The sequence below is a fragment of the Sprattus sprattus genome (assembly GCF_963457725.1).
Source record: "Sprattus sprattus genome assembly, chromosome: 10".
NCBI classification, from domain to species: Eukaryota; Metazoa; Chordata; class Actinopteri; order Clupeiformes; family Clupeidae; genus Sprattus; species Sprattus sprattus.
Window position 1 is genome coordinate 25,879,166 of NC_137908.1, and position 27,591 is coordinate 25,906,756.

General features: G+C 44.1%; 1 protein-coding gene across 1 annotated transcript; it reads right to left on the minus strand.

The window, feature by feature from the left end:
- Positions 1 to 27,388, minus strand: LOC308371277 (sodium-coupled neutral amino acid transporter 3-like; the record flags this gene model as incomplete). The annotated part of the gene is made up of 19 exons (XM_080846122.1): positions 1 to 105; positions 941 to 1,044; positions 2,624 to 2,768; positions 4,272 to 4,396; positions 5,454 to 5,554; positions 6,354 to 6,433; positions 8,019 to 8,177; positions 8,964 to 9,022; positions 10,502 to 10,584; positions 16,149 to 16,230; positions 18,332 to 18,424; positions 19,004 to 19,077; positions 24,036 to 24,151; positions 24,304 to 24,397; positions 24,612 to 24,644; positions 24,799 to 24,831; positions 26,101 to 26,133; positions 26,484 to 26,516; positions 27,288 to 27,388. 19 exons carry the CDS (start codon positions 27,386 to 27,388, stop codon positions 1 to 3), a joined length of 1,653 nt encoding a protein of 550 aa, XP_080702248.1.
- Positions 27,389 to 27,591: the final 203 nt, after the last annotated feature.

Genomic DNA, 27,591 nt, shown 5'->3' on the forward strand with positions numbered 1-27,591 from the left:
TTAGTGACCACTGCTGGCTTTGCTGCTTCCTGTTGTCCAATCGATGATGATGAAACTCAAGCTCATTGTCATAAACAGGACACCAAGGATGGCGAAACAGACAGCCTGCAAAACAAAGAGAAAGACCAAATGAGAGTGGAACAGAGTTAGAAAAGAAAGACAGAGAGAGAGAAACTACGGAAGAAAAGAGAGAGAGAAAACTGAAAGAGAGATGCTAGAGTGTGACAAAGTGTGTGTGAAACTGAGAAACAGAGAGCCCTTGTGAATATGAGAGGGGTTAAAGCTGCATTAGCACGCTCCACTGCTCCCAGTCTCATTTATGAGTGGTCCTTATTCCACACACACCGCCAGACATTTCAGTCCAATCGTCTTCTCTAACTATGTCCCCAAATCAGCACAGCTATGACAGCACATTTACTAGAAGGTACTGAGGGGTGAAATACACTACCTAGATCTTAGCCCTGCCCACTGGATATAACAGGAAGTGCATTGAATGCATCCAAATGCATGCAGTTGATGTGTTGCATCGAGGCAAAACTAATCAAACAGAGTGGTAGTGATATAAGCAGGCAGTGTGACAGGAGATTTGATCCCTTCTGACATAGTAATGGTTCTGGACGTTATTTCCTTAATTCATATAACCTACTGTAATTGTCTGGGGCCGCCAAAATGATCACCCTCGATCATCCACTAACAGTGACATTGGAAGCCATTTTTAAAACCACTTGACATTTGGTTAACTATTTTTGCTTTTATTGGCATTGTTGCCCCACCCCACTACCCACACAGGTGTCCAGTTTATCATTCTCTAATGCTTTAAGGATACCACACTCAGTCTCCCACTACCCCAACCCAGGAAGAAGCCCACACCTAGATAACTCTCTTCTAACAGGTGCAGGACAGTGAGTCAGTCAGAGAGAAGAGCAGGCAGGAACCATACCAGGATCTTGGGGGGAGAGCGCATAGGCTCATCCTCTTTGGGCACGATGCGGATGTAGAAGGTAGCGGGGAAGATGAAGATGAGGCAGGGGGCAGACGTGGCACCTGTGGAGAGAGAGAGGAGGAGAGAGAGAGGAGGAGAGAGAGAGAGAAAGAGAGAGAGGAGTAAAGAAGGAGTGAAGAGAGCGAGAGGAAAAGACAACAGGGAAAGAGAGGGGGAAGAGAGAAAAAAAAAAAAAAAGAAGGCAGGAGAGGGAGAAAGAGAGAGAGAGGGAGTGAGAATAGAAGAGATCTTCCACCAGGCTTTAAATACAAAGTGTGAAGCTGGGAGCCTCTACTGGTTAATGAGAGGTACTGCTGCCAATAGCGGGGTGCCAGAGCATGCCTGTTCTGACCCTCTGATATTCTCAGGAAATGTCACGTCATTTGACAAGAATCACTAAATAAGTCTCCTCTCCCCTCTCCTTCAGTCTGCATGACGACGAGATCATGACAAAACTGAATTCACGTTCATTATGTATGTAGATTCCACCAAAGGATATCCCAAAAGAAAGCAAACGCAAAACTTAAGAAGTCGATACATTTGTTAAATTTGGGATTTAATCCATTTTGTGGTACACTGTAGCATTCATAATGAAGCAGCTCAGGGACAAGAAGCTCACCCAAAGCTTACACAGTAACAAAAGACCCAAATCATATGACATTTAAGTCCCACGATGTGACATTTCTTAGCTGTCAACATATTAGGCCCATGAACGGACAAACTCACTAACATCCCTGGTGCTACAGTCAGGCTACAATGCACACGAGAACCGCTAAATCTGTATATAAGCCTGGACAGAGGGCTTCACAATAAAACACTGAAGTGTATTGTGTGTGTGTGTTCCCTCTGATATCTCCATCCCGCTCGAGTGCTAAGCTGATTATTTTATTCTCCTGTTCTGTATTTCCATGGCTTATGAAAAAGTAACGAGTTATGAGTCCCATAGGTTAGCGAGAGGTGACGTCTCGGCATTCAGACAAGGTCAGTGTTCTTGTGCTATCGGGCCTTTTGATATAAACTAATGAGGCCACGAGGTTTAAAAGTGAGATGAATGTCCCACAAAAAAAGCCAGACACTGGTTGTGTAACCATACCAGGCCTTAAGAAATATTCGCTCTATAGAAAGCATTCCTCAACCGATCACATAGCTTTTCCACACATTTACTGCTGTAAGTATACTTTTATAAGCCCAAGGGATTTATTGGATTAAACAGTCACTGGCAAGATGAAAGTAAATTATAAGGTGTCTGAACTGCAGTGGGGGTTGATCGGGTTATACTGGCTACAGAACCACACAGAGAGCTGAGGGCCCAAACACGCATCAAGTGGTAACAAAGGGTAGGAGCGAGGGGCTACTGTGGAGATCCATAGAGCGGTCAGCGAGTTTACCTACTGAGAGTTGAAGCCAAACAGCAGAGCACAAAAATTAAACAAATACAAATATGGTAAAAAAAAAAAAATATGTAAAATTCAAGCTGCAGTTTGTGTTTATATTAAGAACAGATGGCATTTTCAGCTCCACTGCTGTTTAAACTCTAATGATCACCCTTGATGATGCCCTCAGAAGGTACAACTATAAAGACAGAGAGCGTGCTCCAGTCTGAGTTGGTTTCCAGGGTTGACTGGGGACAGTGATACTCACCAATAATCCCAAAGATGCCCAGGATGTTGGGGGCGAAGATAACCAGCAGGTTGATGACTGTGAGCAGGCAAATGGCGATGGCAATGTGCCTCGGCCAAAAGAACGTCTTGTTGGGGAAGATCATCTGCTGGATGGCTCGACGCACCTGAGGGGAGAGCCACAGAGGTCACATGACCTGACTAACCAGTCAAGTGCTTTACCCTGTGCAGCATGTAGAGGCTGATCATGCAGGCAGAACAGTGGGCTATGAACTCATAGACGCATGTTCACATTATCACATATCCCGTAAAATATGACTGACATGTGCGGTTACTAAAAATTGGTCATTCTCATAGACTTATGGAATGTGATGTAACGTCATTACCTTCTTATCCAGTGTTGAACCGGATTTAATAATCTCTCACACTATTGTACCGTACTCTATACAGACATATGCTGACCACTTTGGATGGAAATGACACAATTGAACTCAAAAAGGTGTCGGCGGTTGCGCTTTTTTAGAAGTTTTTAAAAGGCGGCGCCTTTTTGCTTTTTCCCATAGAGTTGCATGTAAAAAAGGCGCAGAAGGCGGCGCTTTTTTCTAAAAAAAAAGAAGTCTAGTGTGAACGCAGCCTTATTTCATATAATTAGTGCTGTCAAAATGAACGCAGCAATTAATATGAAATCTTTAATGTGTTCAAAAATGTAATGCAATTAACGGCTGCCTGGGTTTTGTTATTATTTCTGTTAGTGCACCTGTAATGGTTAAATTATCTGGGGACGTCCAACACAAACTTTTTCACAGAGCTTGCAAGTTCATTTACCTCTTCAACTTACAACTAACCCAAAAGGCTGCACACCACGTTCTAACTTCCGACCAGCTGACCTAGTCGCTAGCCGCTAGCTTCACTTTCTTCATCTCAATCCCCATTTCAAAATAAAAAGTCCCTTCACATTTTATGTGCCACACATGTAACAAATAAGTCTTCTAAGCTAACAGTCAATTTTGATGGCCTTTATGGTTTTATTAGAAATGTGTAGTTCACAGGAGATAATCTGTGTTCAAAGTTTAAAAGATGCTATTAAACATTTAATATTATTTCAATTTAGATATGCTTCCTTTGTGTTGTTTCTGCAATGGACAGGAAATTGTGTATTTTTGAATTTTTTAAAAAAAATCTAAAATCACTAAATCTAATATAGTTAAAAACAGCTGCCTTCAGGCTCAGTATGAAAATACAACACCAATGAATGATCCATTAAGATTAACCATAGCTGTCTTTAGCTTAAGTATTAGAGCTTTTACCAGCATTCATATCAGTTCAACTTCCAAGATACCTATGAACAGAGGCCAACTATGAGCCATCTCCCACAGCAGTGAACAATGAGCCATCTCCCTGGGTGATCAGCGCTCACACCAATGGTGTTACAGAGTGAGTGAGCCTGTGAGTGAGTGTGTGTATGTGTTTGAGCGTGTGAGTGTGAGTGTGAGTGTGAATGTGTGTGTGTGTGTGTGTGTGTGTGTGTGTGTGTGTGTGTGTGTGTGTGTGTGTGTGTGTGTGTAAGCGTGTGAGTGAGTGAGTTTGTGTGTGTGTGTGTGTGTGTGTGAGCGTGTGAGTGAGTGAGTGTGTGTATGTGTGTGAGCACATGGCGGGGGTTGATGACTCACCGGGAAGAGCACTATGGGTACGGTGAGCGTGACAGCTGTGAGCACGGCGAGACGCACACACAGGATGAGAGTGTCGTACGGGTCGATTCTGCTGTAGGTGTGGAGGAGCTCAGGCTCCACTTTACCTGGTGAGTGAGAAAGAGACAGAGAGAGAATGAGAGAGGGGGGTGAGAAGAGGAGTCCATTAACATCAATTCCAAGTAGGGAATCAAGACTTGGACACACACAGGGTGCTGGTTGTGTTGATACAGATGAACCATAGATATCTGCAACCACTAGATCAGACTGATATAGGGCTTTGTTAGGACTTTGTGCTGCTATGACATATTAACTAGAATGTTCCTCGGATCAGATCATATCTGGATGTGATGGCCTGTACAGCCCAATTTGTTGAAAATCTCAAACCACAAAACACATCTCTCCAGTGCTGACCCAGAAGATCACATGTATTTTTGGGCAGAACCTTTGAAATGTCCTTTTTGGTACATTCAGTCTGTATAGGCACACTATATATTTTTAAGGCCTAATAGATTAAACCACAGGGATTTGTGAAGAGGTTTTAGATAATCCATGCCACACCAGCACAGTACACATTCAGGGAGAAATCAGTACTGACATCTGTGATTGGTGCAAGAGGCTCACACTAACCAATCATGCGTCACGATATTGATTTTGCACACAGCACAGGCTTCAGTAGCTGTAATGAATGGCCAGCAGAGGGAGTGGTGACACCAACACTAAAACTAAAACACCAACAAAAACAAACTGTGGGAAACTGGGACAGGGCTTATTATGATTCCATTGCTTTTGTCCCTTCATCAGAACCGTATTACGGTGACTCCACCACAACCCCCAGCTGGCCATTCAACAGCAAATACAATTAGAAAATCAAGGCAAGTCTGTTCCAGAACATTCCTATAAAACATCAACATCACAGCCACCTCCACTTACTGATAACCATTCACTGTAAGAGGAGGGGGTAACAAGGGTGACTTGCTGTAAAAGCTTCTGTTTTGTTTTCCTGCTAAGTTTTGGCAATGGTCAATGAGCACACTGGTGTGACTGAGGCAAAAGTAATGTGGCCCGGTGAAAGTAAAGGATGATTACAGAGAGACAACCAAAGAGAGACAACCAAAGAGAGACGTCTGAGATGGATGGTAATGGCGTGTGGCCAGGCCTCACCATAGAAGGTCAGATATCCAAACAGAGCAGCCAGGAAGTACATGGTGTACATGACTGCAATGGAGATGTTGGACACATGCTGCATCTTTTTCTTGGTGGGGCTGAAATCAAGAGAATATCGTGATGTGATGAAAAATCTACCCGTTCCCCATGCACAAAACTACCTCACTCTCTCTCTATCTAACCTCACACACACGCACGCACGCACGCACACACACACACACGCGCACACACACACACACACACACACACACGCACGCGCACACACACACACACACACACACACACACACACACTCACACACAGAAACTCTCTCACACACACACACACACACACACACACACACACACACACACACACACACACACACACAAAACTCACACACAGAAACTCTCTCTCTCTCTCTCTCACTCTCTCTCTCTCTCTCACTTACACACACACACACACAAGCAACACACTTATAAAATGCCAGCTTCAGCCTAAGGACTATTTTTATTTGGCCAGTCAAGTCACATACATCTCTCTGGCAAGCTTTTTTTCTTCTTTTCTTTTTAATCAGTGCTCACTGCTGTTGCTTTGTGTCATCAGTGTTTTAGCACTCCGTGGGTCAAGGGAGCTCACATCTGTAGGATTCTTAAAGCAGGCTACAGGGTTCAGTAGACAAAACCAAGTTCAGCTGGGAGGAGAGAGGGTCAGAGAGGGTCATGTGACAGTGTGATGGATGACCAGAAAGAGGGGGAGGTGGACTTGCAGCCTTCGAGCTGCACTATCCATTTGCCTCCTTTTAGCAGGAAGAGGAAGAGGAAGAGAAAGAGGGGGTGGGCGGGGTGCAATGCAGCAGGGTGTTCTGGGGAAAAAAGGAGGGGGGGGGAGGGGCTGGGGCAGGGAGGAGGCACCTACTTTTTGAGCTCCGTGTAGATGGGCAGGACTTCCGGGTGGCACACGAAAGCAAATGCCAGGATAGGGACTGTGTAGGCTGTCTGTAAGGGGGGAAAACAGAGAGCTGGAATGGTGTCTGGCTGCTGAGGGCCACACTCAGGCCCCCTGGTTCTGGAGCTGCTGCTCACTGTGAGCACCCGAGGCGGATTCATTCCTCTCTGTGGCTGCCTCCATTTCAGAACCAAATTTGGTGTGGTGAGATGCAAAAATATGAGCTGCTATTGTGTGTGTGTGTGTGAGTGTGTGAGTGTGTGTGTGTGTGTGTGTGTGTGTGTGTGTGTGTGTGTGTGTGTGTGTGTGTGTGTGTGTGCAGCTGGCCAGACAGATTTTGACATCTTAATTTGATCACCTCTGTGGAAATATGTAAATGTGGTAACCACAGACTTGGCCAGCCGACAGAAAAATGCCTAGTGCATACACAATGTATTCTGCTTTTTTCAACATCCACCTCCATGGCTGGTAAAGGTTAGTGAAACACACACTCATAGTTGTATCAGCAGAAAAACTGCAGTCATATTAAACGTGACGAGGGGGGGGGGGGGGCCTTGTCCAGTGAGGGTGGGCACACAGACCAGACTGCAGACAGTAGAAATGGGGACTATTTTTTTCAATAGGAAGTAGTTTCAGTGAAATCTGCACACATTGTGTTCATTGTGGATATGGATTATCCAGACTAACAAGACCGTTTCTGGAAAGAGATGCTGCAGTTTTATTTTCAAACATTTTTTAACTAACAATTATATTCCACTCAGCTCCACTGCATTGGTGAAATTTCCGAGTCAAATCTAACTATCCAGAGATCCAGATACCACTGGAGACAGAGACAGAGCATTCTCAGTACTGTCTTATTTTATTCTTCTAATTTCTGGACCTGTTGGTATTTTGGATAAAGCAACATTTTAAACGAATGCGAAGAAAAAATGATTTTTGAATTGTTATTATTATTTATAGATAAAGTATCTACAGTATGTTGTAAGTATAATAAACTGTGTTTATTATTATTAGGCTAACTGTCTGTTGCCTTATTTTACATTTATTTAAGTGATTAGATAAGTTCCATGCTTGCCACTATACCACAGCTGCAAATGTTATTGCATTTAAGCAGCAAAACAAAAAAATCTCCCTGTAATAACCCACTTGTGGTGTCAGAAAAAAAAATATTCTGTATCTCCAGAGGAAATTATATTTGGACTGTTGCAGCCCGAATTTCATTAAAGTTGTTGGAAAGATGTAGCTTGGCCAGAGAAAAACTCATAACATTTGGACCCGATCCTATCCACGTTGCGCTTCCATGAGTTTGGTTTCGCTTTGGCATCGTTGTGAGATACAACATTTGGCCTTAGCATAGCTTAGCTGTGTGATGCCACAGCTGTTTAATAGAGTCAAAGAAAACGAGCCACCATTCTACATTTGTCTACATTTGTTTGTTCAGCAGGAGTTGTATGCGAGTTCTCAATGCTGTGACAGTAAAGGGGACTAAGCTGAGGACAGATCTCAGGGTACAATTGGGAAGTCGGGATGCAGAGCTCAGCTCAGCTACAGAGGGCTCTGGCCATATCTAAACCCTGCCTTGAACACTCTTGAGCGTGACTGTGTGGTTGTACTGCTGTTGTTGCGCAGACACACCTGTGAGTTGATGTTGAACATACGAGGGATACATGCATCGTCCCCTGCATCAATGCCTCGAGGTTCAGCTATCACAGTGGAGTTCATCAGGCTGATCATCGTCTTGTTGAGGGAAAACTCCTCAAAAGGACAGGGGATCTGGAACTTCTTATAAATGACCTGAGGAAGGAGAAAGAGAGAGAGAGAGAGAGAGAGAGGGAGAGAGAGAGAGAGAGACAGAGAGAGAGAGAGAGAGAACGTAAAAGACAGAGCAAGAGAAAGACCATGAAAGAGAGTGGGGGAGATTGGATGAAGATTGAGTGAGTTCACATTAAAGAAGAGAAAGAGTGAGAGAGAGAGAAAGGGAGAGAGAGAAAGGGAGGGAGAGAAGAGAGGGGGAGAAAACAGAGGAGAGTGTTGAAGAGAGGGAAGAGGGTTGTTGGGTTGAAGCGATGCCTAGAGGGGGAGAGGATTGCATAAATCCTGGCTGAAATGATAGTGCAGCCCCGCAACCCCAGCCAGAGAGAGCACTGTGCTCAGATTAGAGCTCGGCTCCACAACTAGGTCACAGAGGTACAGCAAACATGAATAGAGTCTAGAACTGCACAGAGGAAATACATGCACACACAGACACACAGATGCACGGACACACACACACACACACACACACACACACACACACACACATACATACACAAACACACACAAATGCACATACACACACACATGGACACATATGCACTTCCAGTAACACAGGGACATATACATAGAGAGAAGGGAGTTTTGAGAAGCAAGGTATTGACATAGGCCATCAGCCAGGTTTAAGCTAAATATTACAAATATTGATTAATTACGTATGGAACGAATGTATATGGAGGGTATTATGAAGTTGAGTAAAATGATGCAGATGTGTTCATGTTTGTTATTCCAGTAAAGGCCTGTGTGTGTGCTAGTTGACAAACTTACAGAGCACAGGAAGAAGACCATACAGGTGAGAGAGAAGCCACTGGTGTAGCCCAGATAACCTGAAACACACAAACAACCCACTGCATGATCCAACAGCGCCACACACACGCTTACACACACGCACACAGCACAGAGCATCATACATTCATCTGCCCAAAAGGATAACACTTACGGTAAAAAGACCTATTTTTCTTGAGAATCCACCTAACTAACTATGGAGACATGCAGGGCTCAATACTGAGCATACTGAAAGCCCTGACAGAAATAAATGTCATTTAATTTATAGCCTTGGCCAGGTAATACACTGAGTGCTTAAGTGCAGAGGGAACAGTGTTGGAGAGAAAATTTCCCATTCTACAGTGATGAATGGGCAATCCACAAGCTATCACTCCACACCACCGGCACCCACCTGCCCTAAATCATGCTGCCAAACCAACACATCGACACTGACAACAACAACAGACTGGACAACTGAACTTGGGCATTTCCTGAATACTTCCTTCATACTTACAACAACACTTGAGTAAATATTCTACGCACTACATTTCCATGATATATGAAATAAGTCACAGTGTGTGTATGTGTGTGTGTGTGTGTGTGTGTGTGTGTGTGTGTGTGTGTGTGTGTGTGTGTGTGTGTGTGAGTGTGTGTGTGTGTGTGTGTGTGTGTGTGTGTGTATATGTAAGTGTGTGTGTGTGTGTGTGTATGTTTGTGTGTGTGTGTGTGTGTGTGTGAGAGTGTGTGTGTGTGTGTGAGTGTTTGTGCATGTGTGTGTGTGTGTGTGTATGTATGTGTGTGTGTATGTATGTGTGAGTGTGTGTATGTTAGTGTGTGTGTGCGAGTGTGTGTGTGTGCGAGTGTGTGTGTGTGTGAGTGTTTGTGCGTGTGTGTGTGTAGAGGCCTTTCTGTGAGACTGTGAGGTAGAGAGGCAGTGGACTGAAAGCTGGAGCTCATTATCAAAGACTTTGGCAGCAGAGGCTGAACTGGCACCATGCATGGTGCTGCTTCTCTCTTTCTCTTTATCTCGTCTAGTCTCTCTCCCCCTCTTTCTCTCTTTCTCTCTCTTTCCTTCTCCCCCTATCTTCCCACTCTGTCATTTAAGCTGCCTCTGACTTTCACGCCCTCTCTGTCTCTGTTTCTCTCTCTCTCTCCCTCCCTCTCTCTCTCTCTCTTGCTCTCTTTTCCCCTCCTCTCTCCCTTCTTTCTGTTTGAGGATGACCTAACAAACTGGGTTCCTCATGACATGCATAGTTCATTTGGATCTATTAAATGCTTAAACAGAAGAGGATGCAGTTAAACTAGGGAGGATGAGACAGATAACGCATCACATGGTAACACCCTCCAGCTTGAATCACCAGAACTAGCGCAATAACCCCCCCCCCCCCACACACAGATTCCCATCAGGCAGCCCACACCAGCACCATGATTCATGAGGTGTGGGAAACCATGTGTCACAGAAGAAAAGAAATGAAGAAGAGGAGGCGATGAGAGGAGAAGAAAATGTTTGTTTTGGTGCGAAAGCAGACAGACTCACTTACCGAGCTGCTTCATCAGGGCCAGGGGCAGGATCACAGTGATGGACACAATGATAATCAGGTAGTTCCCATTCAAGTACCACTCACTGAGGGGCAGACAGAGAGAAGGAGAAAATGAAATAGAAAGAGATTTTTATGAAAATGATTAAATCATGAGAACAAAAAGCAGAATGACATCCCCCAAAACCCCAGCCAAAATGATAGAAAAACAGTGGCTCCCAGACACCCATCAAAATGTTTGATTGGCCATGCCATCTAGCCGTCTTCCACCCAACATCCAGTTCTGAGGATAACAGCTGAAGAGCGGGAGTCCTCTCATCAGTATTATGTCCCCCCACGCCTCAGGCCGCTCTAGGACAACAGCCTCAGTGCAAACACTATGTGCTCTCGTCCAAGGCCCTGACAGGAGCTGTGAAATTAACCTCTGAGACCGCCATTTCACCCAGTCACTCCACAGTGGTGACAGCAGAGAGAGAGAGAGAGAGAGAAAGAGAGAGAGATAGAGATAGAGCGAGCGAGAGAGAGAGAGAGAGAGAGAGGGGGAGAGCGAGAGCTAGAGCGAGAGAGAGACCCATATCAAAGGAGAACAGGGCTAAGTGCTGCATGGGAGTCCCGTCAGAGTGGCTGGCAGGGGCCTCAGACCAACCACTATGGTCTCTGGTCACTATGGTCTCTGGTCACTATGGTCTCTGGTCACTATGGTCTCTGGTCACTATGGTCTCTGGTTACTATGGTCTCTGGTTACTATGGTCTCTGGTTACTATGGTCTCTGGTTACTATGGTCTCTGGTCACCGCTGACAGGGAAACACTTCACAGGAGCTCACTATAAGATAAATCTCTCACTGGTGAATGAATGTGTTATTACATCTCTCACTGTGGAATTAATGTGTTATTACATCTTTCACTGTGGAATTAATGTGTTATTACATCTTATTATATGGCTCTTCAGAATGTTCCAAAAAGTACTGTTGATTTGAATGGGCTATCCCAACGTTCACCGGTGAATATTTCCTGATAATTCACCGCTGCACGTCTGGGTGCTGTTCGCCCCGTCTGGATTTATTTTTGGATAATGAACTCCAGACAATACATTATCCCTTACTTATTCATCGGTTGTTGTGTGCTAGATGGAATGTGTGATAATGATGCATGACACAGCATTTAGGCATGGCAGATGGCTTGTACAAATAGCAAGGTACAAGTCAGTCAGCCATGAACAGACCCCTTGGTAACCTCCCCAGGCTTACACAGATATATTTTATAATCTAACACAACAAAGGCAAGTATCACCACTATTATGTATATAATGGATTAACGTAGTGGGACCTTTTCGGTCTAAATCTCTCTCTCTCTCTTTCTCTCTCTCTTGCTCGGTCACAGTGGGTAGTCCTTCAGTTGCACTCAACAACCTCATAAGCATGCAGGGTGGGGAGGCTTGAAGTGTTTGCTTGCTACAGCCACTGACTTCCTCAGGGGTGACTTTTCCATTACCCCACCCTTCCCCCTGCCACCCAGACGTCTGCAGTGAGGAATGAGGGCATGTCTGCGACCGAGAGAGAGAGAGAGAGAGAGAGAGAGACCTGGCCTATCACCACCCGCACATGAAAACAGAAATATCCCAGATCCCTAACTGCAAACTGATAAAGCCCAGAGATCGCCCCAGTCCTAAATAGGCCCTGTTCTCACTTACACTGTCAACATAGAAGCTTTATTACTATAAACTACTACATTCATCACATGAATAAATACTTCAATTACAACTGAATTGGCTGGTAGCTCAACATGTAGCTCACCATACTATAACTGGACTGTTCATGTGGCCTGAGAGAGTGTCCTTGGGCCAACCCTTCCCTTACACTATGCACTTTTTGAGGTATGGTTTTATAGGCAACTAGTTTTGGAACCATCCTCAAATTAATTTTGATAGCATATGGTCATGTGAAGGACAGATAAACACCTGTGTCTTTCCCACTAGCCATCCAGGATATGCCCTATGTAGTTCTGTTTACTGGGCTGAAATACACTGCAAAAATGCAATAAAAGCTTTCACAGCATGACATTGCCAGCTATGCTGGCAAAAGACACCAGTTAGTATGTTGGCAAGCTTCTATCAATGTCAACTGGTCTGATGGTGGTGTTTCCAAGGTTTTTGCATTCCTTTTAGGTAGTTAGATTGCTAGTTTTGGAACAGAACTTGCTGCTTTAAGTACAGACCGACTGTGACCTGCCTGCTGTTTTGGCAATGAGCTGCATAAATAACTTCCTGGCAAATGCTGAACATTTTGCCTTTTTATTTGCACAGAAATAGACATGAAAGCACACACAAATGACACAAGATAAATGTTGATTCTCACAGAAAAAGAAATTAAAACTACATCAACAAACACCCACAGACAAGCTCACATACACACACACACAAGCTGGTAGATTCATGATGGAACCTGAGTAGCACACACAAACACCCTGGCCATGAAATAATAACATAAGTGCCAGAATGCAGTGCCGTGATGGGAAGATGATGCAATAGATTTTTGAGTCTTCTTAACTTTTGACTACTTTTGTTTACAAGTTTAGACAAGAGTTCTGCCATCTTGGTTCTTCTTGTACACTTAAATGAATGTCTCCCATCCGAGTACTAACCAGGCCTGACATTGCTTAGCTTCTGAGATCTAGCAGCGCTCAGTGTGGTACGGCAGTAAGTCTCCTGCATATATCACATTACATGATATATAACATCTATGCTATAGGTTCCCTATAGTCCCATAGTATCTCATGTGGTTTCAGAAGGTGACAATCTATTGCATCATATTACCTTGATAATTTAAGATCTCAAGATTTTCATTTTTACAGCGCAATAACCATAAAGTCTCTCCCCTTTAAAAAAAACACACACATAAAAAGTGTAAGAGCACAGTCAGAGAACTGGAGGATATTCAGCGGTAGGACCATATTGTGGATGATTCATCCAAATCTCCCACAGCAAATCCCAGCCAGTTTAGTCCAGCCAGGCTCCCCTCAGCCTCCTCTTATTAAACCACCTCCAGAAAATGGATGATAATACGGACAAACAGTCCTCAAACTAAGGGACGGGGGGACGGGGTTGGTGAGGGGGCAGGTGTGTAATCTGTAGGCTACTAGCATCTGTTGCTAGCATCTGTTGCTAGCATTTTCACTTGAGGCACTGGGGTAGTGTGGATTACGCGCTGCATAGTGGTGCACCTGCTGACTCCGCTTTGGTTTAATTTAACACACCACTATGCACATAACAGGGGGTAATGGAGGGTGCACGTGGGTCATATGCTGTCAAAGCGCTCTGTTCAGCTTGGTATAGAGAGAGAGAGAGAGCGACGAGGTGAAAACAATTATTCTTAGTCAGAATCATATGCTACCCTCCGCTTTTCACAGATCTTGTAAATCTGCATTGTTTCTATCCTTTTAAACTCTCTCTCTCATCCTGGTGTCTCACTCTTTCTATATGCCCCCTGCTGCTATTGAATACAAAATAGTGGGAGATACATTTTTCTTAATCTACTAATAATCTGGCTTTAAAAGCCCATATGCCCACATGCCAATTCAAACTGACAAGGGGTCAGCTTAGGACATATTTGGCATCAGGGTCTATACACAAAGGGCACTATGCCAAATGATCTCAGGTCAGCCTCACAGCAACCAGGATGCCAGCTGGTTGGTTGGCACATGGAAGAGGCTTACGGGCAGCACTGGGGCAAAAGCCAGAGGGTGAGCAATGGGATGATGTCCTCTTTTCCCAGTTCAAATGTACTGGGTCATGCGAGAGACAGAGAGAGATCCCATGGAATACGAGTTGCTTGCTCACACTGTAGGTTTCTCACACTGCATGGCAACAGACAGATAGAGGGAGACAGACAGACAGATAGATGGATAGAGACACTTTGCCACTAGACCATTTGGAACTTGGTGTTGAAGGTGTAGGAGAACCCAAACCAGTCCCCATTTACGTATAGGGCCCTGGCTGGCAACACACGCATGACCTGAAGCTAATTTAATAACTAATTTAAAAATCAATTTAGCCTACAAGCAAGACTCTAAGCACAAACATGGGTGGGCCCATGCACAGATGTGTGAATTCCATGTATAAACGAGTTCCTTTAAAGCAGCACCTTTTTCCGTGAAACTTCTAAATAATTTCATGTTTTTCACAATTTCACCTCCGTCTCCTCTGATAACCACTCAATGTGTGACCAGAAACATATTTGTTTGCTCTGCTGTATAACAATTTCTGAGCACTGAGTGAAGGTTAATAAAGTATGGTTGAATCATTGTGATAGGCTGATAAGAATGATTTCATTGCCATATCTACTAATTGCTCGACCCATATATTCAATGAATATGTCCTGCTTTGTGTCAATGAAATGAGCAAATATAGTTGTCCCCGCCTATTCTCACTGAATGGTTGCTGACGCAAGACTCCTGTTTGTGGTGCTCGTTGCCCTTCACAGTGTCTTATATAGGAGAGATGAATATGCTTCATTTCAGTCACTGGATGTCTGGTTGTCATGCTGTGATTCTGTCTCACGGCCTTTTCAAACTTTCAAGGACACAAGATATGTCAGGTGTGACACGGCGTGAGGGGAGTGTAATATACTGGTGAGAAGAAGAGACTTGCAGCCAAAAAAAGTCTGAGAACTCATGGCCCCATTTACTGAAAGATCTCTCCACAAAAACACCAGGTATATTCTGTGTATTTTTCAGTACGGTCATTAAACTAGGTATGTATTTCAAATGTGGTTTGGGCTTTCAAGAGATTACAAGACCATCTAAGCTAAAGCCTTGCAGAGCCAGACACACATTCACTTTTGTCAATGGCAAGGCATTCATATAGCGCATTTCATACCCAGTGTTCCATCTGGCTGTTGCGTTGCTTCAAGGGTTGCGTGGCAACGATTTATTTAGGAACTATAATTTTTAGTGGCGGAAGAATGACGGTTTATCATTAAACTATTGTTTCTTAAATTGAATTGTCTTTATTTATGAAACCATATCAAATATGTGTAGTAACAGTTTTAGAAAAGCAATAAGCCCCGCGAGTCCGTGCTTTGCGCTGATTTTAGAACAGGTAAGGGGGTTTAACGGCATTCCGCTTCGCGTCGTGCTTAACAACTCCCCTTACCTGTTCAGCGCAAAGCACGGCCTCTTGGGGCTTATTGCTTAAATTCAGCTGCTACTGAGAGTTCTATGTTCAGCTGCTAGTGAGAGTTCTATGTTTCTATGTTCAGCTGCTAGTGAGAGTTTTATGTTTCTATGTTCAGCTGCTAGTGAGAGTTCTATGTTTCTATGTTCAGCTGCTAGTGAGAGTTCTATGTTTCTATGTTCAGCTGCTAGTGAGAGTTCTATGTTTCTATGTTCAGCTGCTAGTGAGAGTTCTATGTTTCTATGTTCAGCTGCTAGTGAGAGTTCTATGTTTCTATGTTCAGCTGCTAGTGAGAGTTCTATGTTTCTATGTTCAGCTGCTAGTGAGAGTTCTATGTTTCTATGTTCAGCTGCTAGTGAGAGTTCTATGTTTCTATGTTCAGCTGCTAGTGAGAGTTCTATGTTCAATGTTCAGCTGCTAGTGAGAGTTCTTTGTAGCTAACCCTAACCCATGAGTGAACCCCATCTCCATCTACTCACCCGTTCGGAGTATCCACCTTGCTGAAGGCCTGGATGACCAGCGGAAGCTCATACTTGATGATGTACAGGTAGCTGGACATGGCTGATAGAGGACAGGAGCGGAGAGGAGAGGAGAGAAAGTGTTAGAGGTTGCACACTCACATTCTAAATAAATGCTTATCCAGTCCTACAGATATTTGTAACACACACACACACACACACACACACACACACACACACACACACACACACACACACACACACACACACCCCCACACATCTATGCATCCAGTGTAAACGCACAGTAATCCAGGACATGTACCCTGGAAGGGAGAACAACCTCATCCAGGAAACAAACATTACCAAAATGAACAGCTGGCACGAATCTGTGAGGCTAAAAATAACTTTCCTATGCACACACACATATGTCCATTTTGTCTGTCTGATATTAATCTATGAAACATTTTAAAACGTCACTACACTCTCATCCAAACAGGAAACAAAAGAAGAGAAATAGGCCACCCTGCCTGTAATCTTTTCATGTTGCCTTGGTTCTGTGATTCCTTTTTCCTTTAATAACCCAGTAATACACAGAAGCATGGATCTTACATAACCTTACCCCGGATTCTAGAGTATACAAGAGGAATGACTGAGATTAGCAGAGCCCAGATTTAGGCTCATGGACCCTCACACCACTGCATGCATATACACACATGTATGCACGCGCACACACACACACACACACACACACACACACACACACACGTACACACACACACACACAGACGCATACACGCACACATGAATGAATACACACAATAACCCATATGTCATACACATGCATGAACACAACACACACAAACATAAATGTATCCACACACACAAGCACATTTGGACACACAGATAAATGCACACAGACACATACAAACACACACACATACACACACACATGAATGTATACACACAATAACCCATGTGTCATACACATGCATGAACACAACACACACAAACATAAATGCATCCACACACACAAGCACACATGGACACACAGATAAATGCACACAGACACATACAAACACACTCACACAAAAAATCAACAGCTAACAGCTAATGAGCAGCTGGCCTAGCCTGCCAACACTCTGCATTCCCTGTCCTCTCACACATCACACACCATAACAAAACAACACACTGGAGGGCGAGAAAGGGACAGGGGGGAAAAAGAGTGAGAGACCAACACATGGACCTATGACACTCAAAAAGGCCATATCCCACCTACACCCGTGCAATGGTAGATGACAGAGAGTGAGAGAGAAAGAGGGGAAAAGAAGGCATAGAAAAGGAAAAAAGGAGAGAATAATGTGAGGCAATGAAAGAAATAGAGGGACGGAAAGAGAGATGGGAGAGGACAGTGACAGATAGAGCAACGCCTGAGGCAGAGAGAGAATGGGGGAGGAAGGGAAACGACAGAGCAAGAGAGAGAGAGAGAAAGGCAGAAACGAGAGAGCAAGAGAGAGAAAGAAACGATAGAGCAAGAAAGAGAGAGAAAGGCAGAAACAGAGGACAACCAGAGCGAATAGGGGAGCATCTTTTGATGAGATGAATTATGGAGCAGCATGACTGCAGGCAGTGAAAGAGAGAGAAGGGTGTGAAAGTGTGAAATAGAGGAAGACAGGGGCTTGGACACAGAGATGGAGGGAAAAAGAGAGAGACAAATATGAAAGGCTGTACTGGAAGAGAGAGCATGGATTTAACCTGAGGGGAAATAATATATAATGTAACCCCCTGGTACATCAGGGGAGACATGGGAATATTGCAAAGCACCGACAACAACGCCAGATTACTACATCCCCCATAGCCGCTCCACTTTGACCTCCTACACACTTCTCATCCCACATAACATCTTGGCCGAGCAGCAGCTGGTGGCTTTGTGGATTAAATGCCAGCAGAACCATAGTTGTATACACCAGTGATGAAGGAAGATAAAGACAAAGATTTCAAGACTTAACTCTGAAGCTATCCCTGTGGACTAAAGCCTAGCAAGGGGCTAGATTGCTTGATTGAACCATATAGATCCCTTATATAATACTGCACATCCAATACCTTAACTGGATGTGATGCTGACACTGCCAAGGTCATATGTTCACTCAAGGTCACTGTGGAGAAGAATGGGACTAACAGTTAATGCATGAACACAGGGGACTCACCTCCTATATTCTGCAAGGTGATTGCGATGCCGGCAGCCATTTTGCCTGGTGTTCCAAAAGCCCGGTAACCCAGCTGTTCATATGCTCTGATACCTGGGGCCAGAAACACAGCCAGATCAATACAGATATTTCTGTATCTGCCTGTGAATGTGTGTGTGTGTGTGTGTGTGTGTGTGTGTGTGACTGTATCCAACACAGACAGGGTGTGAACATGTCAACTCCAGAGACTAAGTTAGATGCCGCCAGAAATACTGCTGGCATTTACATAATCTCTCATCTAATTATATTCTAATGGAGAAAAAGGAAAAACATTGTTTACACAGACATTTCATTAAGCACAAGGCTCTGGGATGATTTGTGGCGTTCATAATGAAACACTCAGAGCCAACACTGATGAATGACATAAACGTTCATGGCACCCAAAGTGCCATCGCATGACCATCAGTCTAACTTTGAGCACTCAATTTGCAGCAATTAGTGGCTCTCTCCATGGAGGAGGAAGCAGGCGCTCTAGCTATCTGAGCCCGGGGTTTGTGTGGGGAGAGAGAGCGACGAGAGAGAGAGACGGAGGGATGGAGGGAGGGAGGCAGAGGAAGAAGATGTCAGCTCTATTAACACAATACTGATTTTTTTCCGTGATCCCATTGGTCCAGCTGCAGGTGCCGAACTTACCCACAATGCCTGAGCACTTGAGCAGTAAGTGAATGGAATAGGCGGAGAGGCCAGCCACTGCCGTCAGCAGGAACCTACAGAGGGAGAAAACAATAACAACAACAACAACAACAGCCATGATCAGTGATCAGTCTCACGTGATCCCACACCCTTGTGTTTTTGCTGTTCCTGGTACAACTGAAATTCAGTTGCTTCAGGACATCACCCAATCAGCCTTAACAACCCTTCTTTCTTCATTTGAAGGTAATATTCTGTTACTGAGGTCATTCTATGTCATTCTTAACATGCATATTTTAAAGGCATACTGTATGTAATATCAGCTCACAAGATGGTACATGTATTTAAAGGGCAGACTAACTCTACAATGCACTCAACTGCGATAGGTAAGTATTGTATATGGACAGGTAGTGGAGGTCATAGCTGGACTCAGTTTTACTTAAATGTGCGGAAATCAACTTCAGAGATATGTAAAGTGTGTAAAGCAGACCATCAGTATACTGTCATTGCTGTTGGAAGACAAGTTGTAAAGATAAACAGAGCCAGTATAGAGACTTAAGTTTAATTACACGGTTAAACAATTCAGTAAATCTAACTCATGTGTAATAATGAATCTGTTCAAATGCATAATAGTTCTGTGCGAACTTTGGCAGATATTCTAATGGGGAGTACCTCTTAACAGCTGAAATGACACATTACTGGATAGTGTATCTTTTTCTTTCTCTAGTTGGTACAGCTGGAGACACAAAAGCAAACTTTAGATAAGAAGCGTGCAGCTGCAGAAAATGACTAGAACGCTCTCTCTCTCTCGGTCTCCCCCTCTTTTTCTCTCTGTCTCTCTCTCTCCCTCTCTCTTTCTCTTTTTTTCTCTCTCTCTCTCTCTCTTTAACTCTCCCTCTCTCTCTCCCTCTGTCTCTCTTTGTCTCTCTCCCTCTCTCTCTCTCTCTCTCTCTCTCTCTCTCTCTCTCTCTTATTCTGTCTTCCCTATGAGGTCCCATACATGCTCCTCCAATGTGAACTACTTCACCTCTTGTGAGCTCATGCTGGCTTATGAGAAAACAAGGGAGAAAATAAGACATCAAGCACATGAGTGCATTAACGTGAGGGTTTTTCTTGCAGAGCTATTTGTGGCCTGGTTTTTAGCATGGAAGGGGAGAGGCCAGAGCTTTAACAAAGAGGAAAACTACTTGAGAGCGGACGGCCCGCGGTCGAAAGGCAAGAGGAAGCCACAGATATTACCAAAAATACAAGCCCTGCCTCCAGCTGCCAACATCTGGACAAACACACTAATCTTCACTCCTACAAGGGCACTCGATCTCACAACTTCTCCCCCCTCTTGTACAAGGGCCTCCATTTCCTTTGACTCCTTTTAAGAGAGCTGTATTTATTTCATGTATTTTCCTCTCTCTCTGTCTCCCTTAGCAACGGAACGCTGGGATGGTTTCCATGGGTGAACACGACTTTAACCTCGGTTTCAACTCTTGCTCCATCTCCTTTTTTTTCTCAAGTCTTTTTTTTTTTGTTCAATCCTTCGAGATTGATGGTAGCAAAATGCGTTGCTTGGTTTGGTCCGGGCTGATTCAGCTGACTTGGTGGGGAGGGAGGGGAGGGAGGAAGGAAGGGAGGAGGATGGAATATAGTTTAGATCAGCTGATTCATGTGGGCAAACATGGACAGTCATCCTGTCTCCCCTCCTTTTCTGTCTATCATCACGGTGATGTGAGACATGGACACTCATCCTTCCTCACCTCCTTTTCTCTCTATCGTCACGGTGATGTGAGACATGGACACTCATCCTGTCACCCGTCCCTTTCTCTCTATCGTCACGGTGATGTGAGACATGGACACTCACCCTGTCTGCTCTCCCTTTCTCTCTATCATCATGAAAGAGGAAAACCATCTGGTAAAGTAATGACCTAGCAACGGCACTGCCTTAGGCTGCACTCACATATACAACTTGACGTTTATTTCTGTTCATGACCCGGGATGGTAAAGTATCTGGTAAGACCACATATTACAGTAAAACCCTTTAGTCACTTCAATATTACATCATCTTCTCCTTGCAACCATCACTAAACTGACTCATACAAACATCTTCTACCCTCGAAGGACAGACATCTTGACCCTTCATGACCCTTGTGTCTGGATCTTACTCAATAGATGTTTAACACTAAGCTGGAAATTCGAACTTTCTAATTTGAACGTTAAGAACTCCTAGGAGGACGAAAACAGCCTCCTGTTCTCCAAAATGAATCACTGCTAAACATTCTCTAAATGACCACGTTACAGTTCAATGCTACAGTTTCTTTTGACATTTATGTTAGCATTTCATTATTTGTCAGAGGTTTTTTATTCAAAGTGACACTCAAGTGAGGTAAAGTACAACCCAAGCATCAATAGGTAAAGGAGATCCATTCAAAAAGTGCTATGTATTTACAAACATGGAAGTTGAACTTGTTGGGAAGCTGGGAAGATGCTTTCTCTTAAAGGTCAAATACAAAGTACTGCCCTAGTAATGTTTGTGTCATTGGATCAGCTACCTGGATTCATAACACAACGGTAGCAGTCGTCTCGTTATCATCTAGTAGCATTGTTGAACCTCTGCCAAATAATTCCCCCGTCACCTTCTCTCTCATGACATCTCTGTCGCAACCATCACAGAGCCGTGTCACGCCTACACTCTTCTGTTCCTCGAAGGACAGACAACTCTTCATGATGCATGACCTCTGTGCTCAGTCTGACTCAAAACTCCCCCAAGCTTCACAGGGCCCAAGTGAGGGCCATCTGCCACTATGGACAACAAGGCAGCTTTGGCGCCTTTCATTTAATTAAACGGCTATAAAAATAATTTGGTATAAAACTGATTAAGGCTTTCACTGGCCAGTGAACATGTGGCTGAGGCCATGCTAACTCCACGCTGTTCCAAAGACCTACAGATATAGAAGCCTATATTTTGTTTTGGGAAGAGACCAGCTTTCCTGTGGCTTTTCCCCCACATCTTTAACTTAGTATAACCCATAGGTCATGCTAGCCTGTTGACAGACGGAGAGATCGCTGCTTTGGGTCCAACGGGTTCAACCGCTCTGAACATCTTTGGAAACCAAGTCACATTAAAAGGCTCAAACCTTCATAAAATAAACTTTTCTATTTTTTCCCCCACTTATGGAACATCCACAAGGGGTTTCTTCAGACTACTGTCCTGCAGACATACTGTACATATACATATAAAATAGTGGTGGTGTTATTTTTTGTGACTACTTTGTTAAGGCAAAGTGCATACAGTGACAGGCTCAAAGTTATTTCCCCTCGTTTAAATGGCAGAAACATTTCTGCTCATCACTTAATGTGAACAAATCCCCAGGGTTCCTGCAGCAACACTGCCTGCCAGAACACATCCCTGGCATGAGCAAAACAATCCCCAACCCTACTTTCCTTCTTACACCCCTTGTGTGATAATAGTGAAGGTCATTTGGCAAACAAATCCATTGACTCGTCTGTAATTTCTAGTAAAAGCAGCATTAAAATGGCTTAAAGCACACAATACAATGTCACAGAGCAACATAACCTTGATGACAGCCGATGATTACCTTTGCACCGACATGGTGGGCCTTTAAAGACACAGTATGTAGTTTTTTCCATCAACAAAGACTGAGACTACTGAGTGATGTAAGGGTATGATTAAAAAGGCATTGTTCTGTGTTTAGTTCAGGCCTATGTGTTTTAGTTACTTGTCTGAGGAAATATAAAAATAGGAGGCCCAACTGCTGAAAGTTATGCAAAGGGAGTATAAGGCACTGTAAGCCTGGTTACCCTCAGCTAGCCAACCAGCATGTTTGGTACAAATGAAATGGAGGTTTCTGATTTGTTCAGTGCATATCACTCTAATGGGGTAGACTTTATGAAAGTGGACAGCACGACTATGCATCAGTTGCCTCTCTGGCATGAAATAGATGTAGATAGAGAGGCCATTATAGTTTTCGATTAGGAATCTTTCTCCAGCCCCAATATTTTGCCATTATGGGCATGGAAATTCTGCTTTCCCTGTTTGATTATTGAAAAAGTCACGATGGCAGGGTTCATGTGGCAGAGGTCTAACGAGTAGGAAGGACTGGTGACACTCTCTCCTGTGGCATGGTTCATATTTGCCTCCGCTCTGACCGCCTTCGCTCATGCTGTGAGAGAGTGGAGAAGCTACAGCCTGCCACCTAAATAATGAGCATCATCACAGCTCCATAGCCAGGCTGTCTCTGCCCTCAAGGTTAGAAATCCAAATCTAACTTTTAATCCAGAGCTTATGTCTTATGTAACCTCCTCACTGAACCAATTGGACTACCACAACAAATCTCAGGGTCTTGCTGCTGTGGCTACAGATGACGCTGAAACACAGGCGAGCAGGACACATGCTACTTACCCCTCTATGCAAACACATCCAGGCACGATCTTCCATTAGACACACAAAGACATACAACTCAGTAAAGAGCAGCTAACTCCACACACATCCATCACTGTAATAGCACCCATATGGCAGCAGTAGTTGTATTAGCATTTTAATGAGACCCCTTGACTAAGGTCTCATTAGGCTTTGCCTCTCTCTCGAGGGCTACAGACTGATTTGTCCTCATCTAAAGCCGAAGCGTGCTACCTCATCGCCTCATGCGCTGCTAGCCATGCCCAACGATGACTCACTTTTATTTACGTGTCAGAAGTAAACATCTTGTTTTCTTAATTAAGGGAACAGCAAACGTCACACAGGACTCATTCCTGTGGTTGCTTAAAAGTAATTACTAAAAATATATAATAAAATGTGTTGCTTTCAAGGACTCAGTGTGCTCAGGGGAATTGACTCATGAGGAATACGTGTCTGTTTGAAGACAAGTTATGAGTAGGTGAATATTAATGTCAGTTTAGGATGCATGAACCTCTGTTTCTCAATGTTGTTGATGATAGTGTTCCAAACCTGTTTGCCCACAAGCTTATTAATTCCCACTTAATATCAAAACAAATATGTGCCAAACATGCTTGGACTGTGACTCACAAAAACAAGACGATGCCGGTGTTGGCCATGGCGTATGCCAATCCCAGTATTCCGCTACCCATGATGGCATTTCCCAAGTTGAACACAGACATTCCAAAGGAGGTCTTTCCCTCAAACTGAGGAAGGGAAAAGACAAAACACAACAGAGAATGCAAGTGAGAAAAAGCAAAGAATTAGAATGGGAAAGTGACACGCAGACTCGTGGAAATAACCTCATATACAACAATATATTGGTTACATCTTCATTTGTGCTGCTGTGTGTACTTACATCCGTGAAGCGAGGGTTTTTCTTGTCATCCACTGGGGACAGAAACTCATGGCTCTCAGCCAGATTTGCCTCAGAGTCCTCAGTTCTGGTGGCGCTGAGACACAAAGACAGAAAGACGGAACAACAGTCATGACAAGGCACCACACACGGAACAAAGCACACAGACTCCCTGAATGGCCATTAATGACTTGAGTTATGAGCGTCTTTGTACATGAAAATGACCTTGTCACGATGGGCTCATTGTCATGAAAACCAAAATGCTCCTGACTTGGAAATGACCTCGTGTGCGAGTAACGAGTCTTACTTACGTGGCAGTCGGAGTATTATTAGGGACATTTTCCCTGCAAGGCCGACCCAAATCCAGCGAGTGCACAAACAGTTATAAAGAATATAAAGTCACAATGGGAGTGGAGTAAGGTAGGCATTTTATTTAAAAATACATTTTAGAAAGGCATGCAAATATAATAGACTCTTCTACTGAGTAGTGTAACTCACGTAGTATTTTCTGTGCTATTGGGGACAGTGTCCCTGTAAAATCATCCAGCATCAAGTGACAGCATTAGGGTCAAGACATGATATCAAAACAGAGAAGACAAGGGGACATCAGCATGTGTTATAGGCAGTGGTGCACAACTGACAGATGTTTCGAGACATTCTGCCTATGGCATAGGAATTGTTAAAGGCTACTGTAACATACTGAAGACACACACACACACACACACACACACACACACACACACACACACACACACACACACAGAGACTCACATGCACCAACACACATACACACATACACCATCACACACAGACACACATACACCAACACACAGTCTCACATACAACAACACACACAGACACACATACACCAACACACAGAGACCCACATACACCAACACAGACACACACATACACCAACACACAGAGACCCACATACACCAACACAGACACACACATACACCATCACACACAGACACACATACACCAACACACAGTCTCACATACAACAACACACACAGTCTCACATACAACAACACACACAGACACACATACACCAACACACAGAGACCCACATACACCAACACACAGAGACCCACATACACCAACACAGACACACACATACACCATCACACACAGACACACATACACCAACACACAGAGACCCACATACACCAACACAGACACACACATACACCAACACACAGAGACCCACATACACCAACACACAGAGACACACATGCATCAACACAGACACACACATACACCAAGACACAGATCAGTACACAAACACACACATTTCAATACTTTTATTTGGATCTTACTGGAGTACAGAGCAAGAAGAATTACAGATCCAGAGATTAAGGGAAGTGTGTCACACCTTTGTACAGACACACACACGCACACGCACACGCACATGCACACGAACACGCATACACATATTACACATCATTGTGGGAACATATGTTCCTTAAAAACAGACCCTAACTTACGTTGTGTTTTCTGTGTTATTGGGAACGTTTTCCCTGCAAACATGAGAATGTCAAAGATCCAGCGTCCAGTGAAAGCACAAGGAGCAAGGCAACAGAGACATGTCATCAGTGACTATATGGCAACAGACCATTCCCACTGTCTGACCCTCCTGTCAAATAACAGCAGCATGGGAGCCTTCTAATGCTCTTTTGATGAGTTCCTAGTGAAGTCTGTTTTGAATATTAATGAAATGAATAATCAAGTATAACTGTTCTTTAAGTCATCAGTAGTTCATATTCCTCTAGTCCTTCCCTCACCAGTGTGACTTACGTGGCAGTTTGTGCAGCACTAGGAGCAGTTTCCCTGCAAGATGACGCATAGAGGGGCATCCAGCATCCAGTGGGGGCGCAAGGGACAAAAACACAGTACAACCCATTCCTTAGAGACTACAAGGGTGAGAGAAGGGCACTGCTCGCCCCATTTAGGGACCTTGTGTGAGAACAAAAATTGCTGACATTGAATCAGACTATTCACTGTACACGACAATGGATAACAAGAGGTAGCAGAACTGGACACAAAGCACAAGGACATTAGATAATTGAGCTGGTGTAATACACACACACCCTGGACCACAGAGGCTTGCATCTGACACAGATTTGGTCTGAGTCATTTACCGTAAATTAAATCCTGCCTTAATTATTAAAGCAACTTACGTTGAATTATTGGTAGCGCTGGATACAGTTTCTCTGAAAGGCGACGCAGAGAGAGGGTCCAGCGGCAGTGCAAGAGGTGAAATAAACAACAGAAACCTTAGCATAGTGGGGCCAAAGAGGCTTTGGACTACTATGTCCCACTTTGAGAGGAATGAAGAAATATAGCTCACATACTTCTGAGTATCAAGCATTTACATGCAGGTGGAAAGGTCACGGTTGGGGGGTGGGGGGGGGTGGGGAATTAACCAGGGCAGTTCTCATAGCACAGGGTGTGCATCACAGTCGCACACACTGGAACACAAGCGCATGCATGCCCACATACACAAGGACACATACATACTCGTACAAACACAGAAGCACACTCTCCCCCTTGCTCTCTCTCTCTTTCTCTGTGATATATACACACACACACACACTTCCGCACACGCAACGTCAGACACCTACACATAAAGTTATATGCTCGGGTCGGTGCTGCATTGTCAACAAGGTGCATAGCGTGTGCTCTGCGACATTACTAGTGCTGGCGAGTAACCCACTAGCAGTGAGCATTAGCAGCAGGGGCTTCATATCAGAGGTTCACCTTGTGAAGATGACATGACTGAATGGTCTTACGCTAGCTGAAAGACAGCATAAACACACACTTACTTGAATTTACTGTGGACACTCCACTAAGAAAACATCCTCCATTTTATTTTCTCATTTATTATTTTATAGGTCTCCATTGGTACTGGGGCCTCATATGTATGAAGTTCTTATTTGTTTGAGGTCCTGATATTGGTCCTTAAATGTATACTGTATACTCACTGTGCAGGAGAGGTTGTGGCCTCGGCGGCCTCGTGTCCCTTGCCATTGGGAATGGCGTTCATCTCGGATGGATCAGCTTCCATGGCTGCAGACGGGTTCATCTAATGATCCCTCTGTGAGTGTGTGGGGTAGGGGTGACTGGCCTCCTTTTGTCACCTCAGGTTTCTGAAAACACGCACACACACACCCACACCCACACCCACCCACATACACACACACACACACACACACACACACACACACACACACACACACACACATACACACAAACACACACACACACAAGCCCATTACTTCATGACAT